General features: G+C 42.9%; 2 protein-coding genes across 2 annotated transcripts; both read right to left on the bottom strand.

Annotated features, from left to right (window-relative positions):
- Positions 1 to 419: 419 nt before the first annotated feature.
- On the bottom strand, positions 420 to 8,631 carry pip5kl1 (phosphatidylinositol-4-phosphate 5-kinase-like 1; the record flags this gene model as incomplete). The annotated part of the gene is made up of 10 exons (XM_084486370.1): positions 420 to 897; positions 1,672 to 1,831; positions 2,209 to 2,321; positions 3,169 to 3,224; positions 3,315 to 3,349; positions 3,436 to 3,560; positions 4,086 to 4,240; positions 4,332 to 4,382; positions 5,107 to 5,328; positions 8,566 to 8,631. The coding sequence occupies 10 exons, from the start codon at positions 8,629 to 8,631 to the stop codon at positions 420 to 422; spliced, it is 1,461 nt and encodes a 486-aa protein (XP_084342496.1).
- Positions 8,516 to 10,999, bottom strand: dpm2 (dolichyl-phosphate mannosyltransferase subunit 2, regulatory). The gene is made up of 4 exons (XM_084486481.1): positions 10,953 to 10,999; positions 10,573 to 10,662; positions 9,541 to 9,643; positions 8,516 to 9,313 (listed from the first exon to the last, which is right to left on the bottom strand). Exons 1-4 carry the CDS (start codon positions 10,953 to 10,955, stop codon positions 9,258 to 9,260), a joined length of 252 nt encoding a protein of 83 aa, XP_084342607.1. The 5' UTR covers positions 10,956 to 10,999; the 3' UTR covers positions 8,516 to 9,257.
- Positions 11,000 to 11,968: the final 969 nt, after the last annotated feature.

Genomic DNA, 11,968 nt, shown 5'->3' with positions numbered 1-11,968 from the left:
GATATGAGCTCCGCCTGATGCGTTTAAACTATCTCTTGTTTTTTTGCAACCGTCGAGTGTATGTACACCGTCATACTGTTAAGGGTGACACATTATACCACCAGGTGTGAGTGTGATTAGCCGTTAACGAGCCGTTTTCTGAAAATCGGCCTCTTCTGACATCACAAGTGGGCGTGTCCACCTAGATGTGTGCAGGATAGATCAGTCTACCAGCCTCCCCAGTGGACTGTAGCGAACGTTGCTCGTCGCTCATCGATCCGTCACACATCTAGGTGGACGCGCCCACTTGTGATGTCAGAAGAGGCAGATTTTCAGAAAACGGCTCGTTAACGGCTAACCACACTCACACCTGGTGGCATAATAGGTCACCTTTAATTGGTATCACCGGGGTCCCCCAGGAGGAGATCCACACCGAGGGCCTACTTGCTGTGGTCCTTGACCCACTCGCACAGGCGGGCGCGGTACGCCGGCGGGCTGACGGTGGAGAAGCTGCGGCCGGGGTAGCGCAGCCGCTTCCACCAGTGCTCCAGCCGCTTGCGCAGGCCGTACACCGTGAAGATGTCGATGATGCCCACGAAGTAGCGCTGCTCGGGCCCGTCGATCACGTGCAGCGGGTTCTTGAAGTTGGGCAGCAGCCGGCGGTTGTGGGCCAGGAACTCGTCCATCTCTGTGCCCCCGCCGCCCGGGGTGGAGTCCCCCCCCCCCTCCCCTGAGTCACTGGCCCGGGAGCGGTGGCGGATGCGTCCCGCCGGCCACTTCCTGACGTGGTAGCCATCCGTCTCCGAGGAGGAGGAGGAGGCGGTGGGTGGGGAGCAGGGGGAGCCGTCCTCCGGGACGGTCCCGGGGACCGCCGGGGCGGAGCCAGGGTGCAGGGGGCTGGAGCCCGGCGTCACAGACCTACCGGGACGAGAGGAGACTTATGGATCCCTGGATGTGTTCCAGCAGCACAGTGCACAACCGGACAGGAGGATTTAAGAACACGAGTGAGGATCGACGCCACGCAGGCCTAAGAAGACCAATGGGTCCAAAACGACGCTTAAGGCTTAGCTATGACTACTCAAGGGCGGTTTATGGACCCGTTACGTCCTTGCGGACCCTCCTTGCGTCCACCGCAAGGGCCTGACGTGCGCCTCCCAAAAATTGCAACCTTCCGTCGAGGCGACGCAGCAGCAAGGGCTGCGATTGGTCCGCTCACTAAAACCCGACGCAGAACCAAAACAGGTTCACGGCTGCGTTGCAGCGTCTGTGTGATCATTGCGTTGCGTCGACGTGGAACCATAATTGAGCCTTTACTCTTGTGCACAAGTACATAGAAGGCAGTGACCGCCTATGGCTTGTGGCACATTAGAGATACTGAACACACCGGCCTCTCTTCTGTCTACTACTCTCTCTACTAGGCCCCGTGGACGCTCACATTTAGTGTCCTCGCGCACTAAATGTTAGCATCCACCGGCGTCATGTCACAAAAATGTACATGCAACACACATTTATTTACCCTATACAAAAAGACACTGACCGATTGCCCTAGCGATAGCAACAAACAATGTGCTCGAGACTCAATCGGGTGCGATTAGCCTATGCGTTCACTGCCATTTAGAATCTGTTTGAAGGGTTTTAGGGCAGCAACTCCTGGCCCACAGGTTAGGGAGCCCAGGCGTGGATGGGGCGTACTTCTTGGCCCTGATGATGAGGGAGCCGAAGGAGCCGCGGGGGCGCTCGTCGTTGTGCAGCGGCTGGTGGGCCAGCAGGAGGCTGTAGTCCAGCACGTTGAGCTGCCGCAGGAAGTGGGTGTCGATCTCCACCTGGCACAGGAGCCAGGGCCGCTGCTGGTCTGCGCACACGTAAGACAAACACACACTAGTGAATAACTTCTTGTGTTCGAGCCTCTCCCCCGGCCTGTGTGCCCTTGAGCAAGATGCTTAAATCCTCGTCATTAATAAAAAGGCACTGGGTTCGAGTCCCGCCATCCCAGGCCATCTCTGAGCACTCCTCAGCATCATTAACAACGTGCATAACTATTATATCATATGACTGCATAGCTCATTGCATAAAGCTTACTGCTGTCTTGTCACAAGAATGTCATTGTCCAGAATGACCCTTTGGATATAGTGAGCCTTTTTAACCCTAACCCTAACACTTGACTATTCATTCATATGCATGCTTTAACAACCAAGACATGAACAGGGAACCAGCGTTTCATTTCCTTACCCAGATCGATGTACTGGTCCTGGAAGTTGAGGTCTTTGAGAACCACGATGACCTGGTGGTCCTCAGGAGACGGGTCCGTCCAGCGACTCACCTCACAGCCCTTGATGTCATACCTGACACCACCACAACACACTCCATTTGAAGGGGCTGCACGTAAGGTTTTAACAGCTAGGAATCAAGGGTCAATTGTTAGAAATGCCAAAGCCATCCGTCAGCTATTAGCGGGTGAAATGATAATAATGAGTTGACAGCGCCTGCCTCTTTAGCACACTATTTACATTTTATAGACCACTTCTGGCCAATCAGGGCATCTCTTCCCTGATAGGTTTGGAGGAATCCCATCTTTGCTGTTGATCACAGGTGTTTGAACACTTCTCAATGTTTCTAAATGCTTTTTTGGTTGTTTATTTTCAAAGTCTTCCTCTTGCTCCATTTTCTGAGCTCTCACGCATTACAAGATTTACCAGCAAAAACATCAACAAAGGAAACAAACATCACATTGCATCATTTCATAGGTATTTTGGAAATGTTTCAAGTATCAATAATGAATTGTACCCTTGAGGACAGAAGGCCGGTTATCGATAACCACCAGATGGCACTGTCAAATGCTTCCACCCTCCTGATATTATGAGCAGTCTCTTCTTCTGGACGTTCAGACAAAATCAATAGAATGCAGTGCGGATTTCACTTTGGCGAGTTGTGTGGTTGAGTTAAAATAAAGGTTACTTGTGGATTCCTCTATAGAAAGAGCAGGACACCTTACCATAACGGATGTATATGAACAGGCTTTTTGTTGATTGAAATAACCATGGTAGTGTCCTTGTCAAGAGTCTACTGTTTATAGAACATTGTCTTCCCCCCCGCCCCTTGCGGTTGAGTGTTCAATACTTTATGTAACACAGAACCAGGGGTTTATATTGTCTGTCATCGTGCGATTTGTGATACGTAGCAAAGTCTCACCTTGCAATGATTCTGTCATCTGGATAGAAAACACTTTGCATGACAATAAAGTATTTCTAGGAAGGAAAACAGAAGAATGTATTTTTACTGGAACAGGAAAACATCTCTTGATCAAAACTGCTGCAGTTCATAAAGGTGTGAATTACCTCTTTTTGGTGTGGGATTTTGATCTTGTGAACACCTTCAAGAGAAAGAATTATGATTCAGTTTCTTATTAACATAAAGGTGTGATAATAAACTGTTCACATGGATGGATGGATGTTCTACCGAGGAACTTGACCAGCAGTGAGTGGGGGTATTTTCTCAGGTGTTCCATGTAGATCTTCAGGTTGTCCAGAAGAAATCGTATCTCCCTCTTATTTTGGGTCTTCAAAAAAAATCGTTTATCATTTCTAAAAAGTAAAGACAAATCACCAGAATCATCCCAGTCAATAAAATTAGTATTCTTGGTAAATACATGTTAATTTAACGTAACTGTTGTTTCCGTGTCTGTCAATAGCATGGTAAAGCTCCTATACTCAACTCCTATACTCTGAATGACTATGAATGGCAAGCTCCTATACTTGACTTACTTCCTCTATGACGTCATCAGCATGTGTGTGTATGTGTGTGTGTGTGTGTGACTTACTTCCTCTATGACGTCATCAGCATGGCTATGTATCTGTCTGTGTGTCTGTGTGTGTATGTCTGTCAATAGCATGGTATAGCTTCTATGCTTGACTGAATTTGACTTGAATGGCCAGCTCCTATACTTGACTTACTTCCTCCTGAAATCATCAGAGGGTGTGTGTGTGTGTGTGTGTGTGTGTGTGTGTGTGTGTGTGTGTGTGTGTGTGTGTGTGTGTGTGTGTGTGTGTGTGTGTGTGTGTGTGTGTGTGTGTGTGTGTGTGTGTGTCACATCATCCGTCGCGACCCACGTGAGGAAGAAGTCTGCCTTGCTCTTGGAGTTACTGATGAACTGGAGGTAGCTGCTGGCGGAGCACAGAGAGAGCTGGTATTCCCTCTCCGTCATTCCCAGCGCGCTCCGGAAGCTGGCGAACACGTGGCCCGCATACGTTTGGAGCGTAAAATCCTAAACGGGAAGGAAGGCAATATATTAGGCATGACCCCACAGTATAGAACAGAACAAGGGATTTAGTGGTTTGGATTTGTCTGTGACCTACCTTATGGATTTGTGTGTCTTTCATTTTGAAATCTTCATCGCTTTGAATATTCTGAAATACAGAAAATGGGAATAAGCAAGCCCAACTTGGGTTGTTAAAGCCCCTTCTAGCTAGGAAACAAAACATGCTTTCTTTGGTAGTTAGTTCAAACTTGAATATGTCACAAAAGTGTGTGTGTGTGTGTGTGTGTGTGTGTGTGTGTGTGTGTGTGTGTGTGTGTGAGACAACACAGGCACACAGTGATGCATTGACCTGCTGAGGCAGCAGACTGCGGATACTGAGTAGGATTAGCGTTCCCACATGGCGGTGTGTACAACTACCTTGTGACTCCTCATTCACCACCACTCCAATGGCAGTTATTCATGCTTTGTGTTTAAGGAAGCCTTTCCCCACTTTATTTTTACTTAGTAGGGCTCTACAATTAAATGGAAGGCTAATGAATAAAAGGCGATTTTATCTATTTTCATCCTTGATAGAAAGGGAAATTCTATGATTGCAATGTGTAAAAAAAGTCATTAAATGATATATTCATCAATGTTGTTTTTTGTGGGGTGAGTTACCTTTATATTGACAATTTTGATGCAAACATGGAAGAAAAATAATAAATAAATATATTTCATTTAAAAAGCAAGCAGTATGTGTAGCAGGGTCAAATTCTTGCTCTCGTCTGGTCTGTTCTATTCTACTCTCTCTCTCTCTCTCCATCCCTCAATTTCTATACCTCCAGCGGCTTTGAGGGTGAAAACGTATGGCAGCATACAGAGCCGCGACCCACCGTAGGCGGGGTGTCTATGGTGCTCTGGATGGCTGCGGCTAGGCCGTCCTTCATCATGCAAGTGAGGCCGTGGAACTCGTGCTGGGGATCGATCGGAAACAAGCCGAGCATCTTCCACTGTTGCCTCAGACCCCCCCACCGCTTCCTCCGCCTCGTCTTCACAGTGGCCGAGGGTTGACGGGGCCCCCCGGACAGCCCCTTCAGCGACCCGTACATCTCCGTCTAGGACCCAAAGAAAACTGAATCAAACCACAAAGTTGTAGCCTATAGACATAAAGGGATCTGTTGAGGAGGTTGAGGTGGACATATAATTGCAATGACACTCGAAGATATACCAAAAAGCATGAAAGGAGTATGTTAGGTGATACATAATGAACACCTGGTGCAGACTCACCCACACCCACACTCACTCACACACCCACCCGTCTTCCATGTCTCAAAAGGAAGGAACAAGAAAATGCATTTCCTGCAGAAAATCCAGTGATTGCTGTTGTGTTAAGAGGTTAAAAATATGTTTAATGAAGCTACACAGATAAGGACGTAAAGAAATGTTCAATAGCTTAAGTCAAATTTGTTAATGGAGTAAACAATGTTAACATACAAACCATTTCAATAAACAAATGAAAGGGTAAGAGATAAACAAGTAGCTCAACTAAAGTGATAAAGATTGCACTGTGAATAGAAGTGTAATTGTCTTCTAGGGGTATCAGCAATGATTTTTGGATCAAATGTTTAGCCTAATGAGTTTACTAGATTCAAAAGTATAGATTAGCTAAACATAAGTGATACAGTCCAAAACTATTTAAAAGGGAGGTTGATAAGGAGAGCAATATGAATGTCATATTGTTGTGAAATAAGGGCATAAAAGTAATTGGGCAGAATAATTTAAGGGCCTGGTAGTATTGCTGTTATTGGCATGCAGGGGGCATGACAGCAATTTGTAGGCTATACCGGTAGTTTAAAGAAAAAAAGTTTATTAGTACATTAGCATTTAGCTTCTACCGGAAGCAGATAATCAGCCTTTGAGAAGAATCTAGCCTCAAACCACAAAACCTTCGCAAAAACTATAAGTACGGAGATTTACTTTGACACGATCAGGATCCCGCAATAATAAGTGGGTTGGATGTATGATGTCCACGTTATACATACATAATTGAGTATACATCAAGTGCTTACAGACTGCATTTTCTACTACTTAACCAACTGGTCGATAGTTTTTAGGTAAATAGACAGGGTGGTTAATCAGGATTTGTGTGTTAATCAAATTATTGTCATTATATATACGTGTGTGTGTGTGTGTGTGTGTGTGTGTGTGTGTGTGTGTGTGTGTGTGTGTGTTAGGGTTAATATACATACAATTGGATAAGAGGTATAGATGTAAATACCTATAGAAGGCTGTCCACAGTCTACCATCACCCTTAGTTGGAATTCAAAAGGGAGAGTTAAGTTACTTTCCTATGTCAAACATTATCAAATTCAACTAGACATCGCCGCATGTGCATTTCTGAAGAAATTGCGTTTGGATGCATGAGCCAACTCGTGTACGCAAAATTCCGTGAGCATGCTAAAATGCTAATGCTAGCAAGGCTAATGAACGGACACGGGAGGTTTAAAGTATCTACCTGTGCCACTGAAGCGGACTTGTGATTGATCGAATAAGGGGGGTAATTGATTTTGTTTGATTGCTGGTTACAGCGCCCCTGTCGGCAAAGCGGTATTTTGTGGAGACTGATGCGCTGTTTCTATACGTGTACCAACTTTTACAACTTTAAAACTTTTTTTCCCCTATTGACTTCCATTATAAAAAGCTGGAAGTCAATAGGGATTGACAACTGCAACAGTGGTAATTTACCCTGTGGCGTCATTTGTTTATACGGCTATAGCCATCAACGCAAAACTTTCCACATTACCTAAGGGGGATATGGGCCCACCAAGTAATTTATCTCTGGGGTGTACGATGGTAAGAAGCATATGTATTGGTTTGGTTTTGATACCTAAAAAACTATAGGAGAAGATAATTACTGAGAATGAGGCAGGATACAAATAATAAGAAAAGATGATGATATAACAATACTGTGGCTTGCTTTACAACCACACGAAGAAGAATCATGATAACAGTGCGGTCTGCTTTGTAACCACACTAATGGACACATGATAACAATGTTGTGGCTTGCTTTGCAGCATGAAAGGTGAAAACAGAATGGTTTGGAGATTTTCTATATGAAACATGTTTAATCTGCTGCCAACCATTCATAACGTGATGATCAGGTTTCTATTTTGCATGGATTTGCATGGATAAGTGAGTTGAATGTAAAATATACAGTTGGTTGTGTGTGTGTGTGTGTGTGTGTGTGTGTGTGTGTGTGTGTGTGTGTGTGTGTGTGTGTGTGTGTGTGTGTGTGTGTGTGTGCGCGTGTTAGCTACCACTCCCTCTACTGTGAAGTGATGCTGCTTACGTTCACCAAAGATGTCCGATTGAACCAAAATGAATTTCCCTCCACCTTTTCAATTGATTGTAAATCAAGAATCATGTTAAAAATCTAAAATCTAAAGTTAAAAAATAAAAATAGAAAATGTTTCATAATAATCAATCATAGGCCCACTACAATAAACATACTTTCCGCTTGTTTCACCACTTCACTTTCGGGATGTTCTAAAATAAAGATAGGACAACTTCCCTGACATGAATGTGAGGTTTAACCGAGTAAGCGGTGCTGCCCGTTGATGAAAACAGCGCAAGAAATGTAGGCAACAATAGCGTATATAACTACTACATAACACAACTAGTCCCATCATTATGGCTTTATTCAATCTTCGTATAATCTAAATGTATGGTTCTATTGATCTGAGATAATGTAATAAGGCCTTACCTCCATCTGGCCAGTTGCAGTCCGCTATCCCCTCTAGTGAAAACAGCGCATGCCCCCCTTCCTAGGTCGCGGTGTCAAACGGTCCTCTCCGAGTGACGGTGCAACTGGCACCAGCAACGATGGGCGCGGAGCCTAGCACTGACTGCACGACACAGGGCAATAGCCTAATTTCTATAACCACTAGGGGGCGCCAATGTACGTGGGTCGTGGTTAAGAAATAAGAGTATATAGGTTATGTATGCCATTTGGTGGAATAGGTTATATCCAAAGGAGTGCAAGAAATGTAAGGCAACAATAGCGTATATAACTACTACTCATATACTCATTAGAGTTTATGACCACGTGTTGTCCATATACTCTAGTAATGGCTCTACCAGACGGGACAGCATTTGGATTATAGCGTATGTGGTTACAAAACCTGATAGGCCTAATGGAACTTCCTCTTCTGAACTGGAAAATCTATATATTCATCCAACCCATTTTCTCAAATGAATTGAACACACAATGTCTACTTTAGTTAAGTAATTTTCCGAGTTTATTGGTGCAATAGCCAGTCCTCATCTTACCACAACAATCAACAAATCAGTACCCTGTACACTACCGCCAGTGGCGAGGCTAACTTGACCCTCAGGTTTCCAGTGGTTTGGAGACACATGATTGTACGTTGGTAGGAAAAAAAAACATTAATGCTAATGGTCATTGTCAAAAACTTTTTCAATATTTTATTTTACATGTAGAATCAAATACATTCGGCCTTAGGTTAAAATGAGTCTGAACTTAGTTAGGAAAAACTAAACATAAACAATGTATATAAATCACTACAAACTTTACCCCTGGGCCTTTTCAAATGTGCTAACCTGGTGTGAGTTTTCCTGAATTCAGTTTGTTAAATAATTCTGATATTTAGGCTGGTTATTGTAGCTTGCAATTGGAAATTACTGACTAGGTCTAGCTAGCAGTCTGTTTACTATACATCTTCCATAAATATATCATCGCAACTAACCTATCCTCAATACAACCTCCTAATGCATCACAGAATTCCAGGTGTAGAATCTGAGGATGACCAAACCCATTTTCAACCCAAATTCATTATCAACATGAGTGTTTGAGAGTAGAGTCCAACACACATGCAACATGTCCATGGAAAGCGCAGACGTTGCAGGGGCTGTTCCTGAATGACAACTGGAATGAACGTGGCTGTAGCAGATGAGGTTCCAACAGAGCGCTGCGGTAGACAAGGCAAATATTCCAATGTTCAGCCCAGGTTCTGCAGTACCACATCTAGTCCACTTTCTTCGGCTTGCGATTCTTCAGCATGACAACCCCGACAAAGGCCCCTTTTGACAAAACGTGGCAAGAAGTTAAAAAGAAGGACAATGCCAGTCTGGTGATCAAACCAAATACTACAAATTTTCTCTTGAGGACGTACATTTGGAAAAAATGTAAGGTTTGCAATTTAAATTGGTTTGATTGTTTTAAATCTTAAATCAAAGTCAACATATTCCAAGATTACAATGTCAACTAAGTTTGAAGTGAAATGTGAATTGTGAGTACATGCACTCACCTATACAGAGCAGAACTACTAGAGCTGCAACGCCAGGTAGAATAACCGTGTATTCCCGGGGGAGGAAATACTGTTGTAGCACATGATCTGCATCTACAAAGGGCTGGAAGCAAAGTGCTATTGTTAGAATATCATGTTTATTTAAGTCACTTGTCATGACTCATTAATGTGCTGTGCTGTGTAAGTTGGCTGCCATCAAAAGGTTAAAAAAAGTCCCAAAGAAATTGGTCCTGTTGGGCTGACAGCATTTCATAGGTAAACCAAATTAATGTATGTGTATTATTTAACCTTTGTAACTAAAACCATAGGAAAGTCAGGGAGGGACCTCTGCTATTTGTAACAATAGTTCTGGTCCTTCAAAAGAGAGGTTTTGTTCTTGCAACAGCAATTTTTTTTTATATGGCCATGCAATATCAAATCAAATGATCATGGGAATATACATGCGGCAATATACCAAGCATACATTCAATGCGACAATGGGTGTAGTGCATCATTCTTAAAGATAAACTTTCACATCGCGTGTACTAACAACAAAGGAAACAAAGCTATGGGGGAGTGACCAAGGTGAAGAGTTTAGGATTGGCCATGGCTGAAGTCAGCCATGGCGGGAGAGACCAAGTCAATTTGCAATATGTAAAGTCTGCTCACAATCTGCACCTAAAATATTTCTTATCTATTTTTAGCAACATGGTTAAGGGCTAGAGCGGATTCTTTTGCTAACCTAATCTACTCTTAAAGCACGGTTTGCCACTATTAGAAATAGTGTTTCTCCTGCTGCCTTCATTCGCCCAGCCTTCAACCAGGACTACATGTCTGTCAATTCTTTCAGTCCTCTCTTCCTAAAGGATCTCACTGATTTAGTGCAATCTAGTAAAATGAATCCCCCTTCAAATCACATAAATATATATTATTGTTATATGATGTTCATTGGATTTACTAACTTACTTACTTAGATAGTTATCGATTCACGCAGCGTGTAGAATCTAAGATGAGTATAAAGTTAAAGACTTTAGAAAAAGAAATGCCACCTACCAGTACAATTACCCAAATAGAGTAATATGTAAACAACAGAAGGCTGAAGCCAACAAGGCTCGCACCGACTGCTTGGTCCGTCACTGTAGCCTAAAGAGACAACAAAGTCATATTAGTTGGACTGCGAATGAGTCATTGGGTCAAACGTAAAAGTATACAAGGTTGACATGTAACAAGTAAACCACCTTAACTAACGTTGCCTAGAAGCTTAACCTGCTTAGTCAGACACGTTGCACTATTACGGTGATGAGTTAACCACATAACGATTCATTATTAATTCACACATCTGCCGTACGGTAAAAATACATTTTTGGTTTATCAAGTACGAACAGGTATATTTTCATTGACCAAAAGGTGATTTCATGCTTTAAATGTCTTACCATTTGATAAAGCTAGTATTATTACGGATGTTGTTATTTCTTCTTCTATACCGTTGACGTTTATTTACCAACGCAACTACACCGCCCCCAACAGGTTAACTTAAAAATGATAACAAAGTCCAAGACATTTCCTACTACACAATATCTTATTTTAGTTACAAAACACAAACCATTGGATCAAAGAAACATGCTCGACATCAAAGTCATAATTTCTTCCAAAATGCTCTCCTCTGTGTTATAAACAGTTCTTAGACCGTTTAATATTACCATTACATGTGGCAGCCTTTGTATGCTGATTATAGTATTTTTGTGGAAAGGGACTTGTTTTCCCATTTTAATAGAAAAAAGTTTTATGATAATCTTCACCATTGGCTGACTGTTCAAGATTTAATACATTTCATGTAATAATTATGTTCTATAGCCATCTGATTCACATGACAATTTACATATATTTGCTATAAATGTGTAAATAATTGCAATCAATAATTTGAACAGTGTCATTATGTCAGCTTGCCCTAATTATCTTATATGAGGATGTATACATGTATATATGATCAAGAGGGAGGAATGTAGAATGTTGGTGTATTTTAGTGTCTCTGTTTTCACAATTCTTAGTGCAGGGACAGGCCAGTGCCTCTCTAACTGATACAATGTGATATTTCCAACAATCCTCCATTTGTTTATGCCCCTACAAGGACAAACCAACCAGGCCGTCTGGGACATAGCCAGGGCCATAAACCTTATCAAGGGAGAGACTGCTTCTGTTATTTTGTTATTCACTTTTTTAATGTTTAATACTTAACCCAAACCATTGGTTCGGTGAAAAGAGGGGGTCGACAGCCAAGGAGCACATCTGGAGACTGCTCCTCACCCACCTACACTATAGATTATTCAACCTAAGTCTGTACCTTGCTGTATTACATCCTGGAATAAACCATCTATTCTATCCTCTGATCCAACCTGTCAAGCTGCCTTGATTTCTACTTCAAGAATTACTACTACGATGAAAAGACGAA

Source organism: Micromesistius poutassou (genome assembly GCF_964030765.1).
Source record: "Micromesistius poutassou genome assembly, chromosome: 22".
Taxonomy (NCBI): Eukaryota; Metazoa; Chordata; class Actinopteri; order Gadiformes; family Gadidae; genus Micromesistius; species Micromesistius poutassou.
The sequence above is the reverse complement of the archived record's forward strand: the minus strand, read 5'-3'. Positions and strand labels throughout refer to the sequence as shown.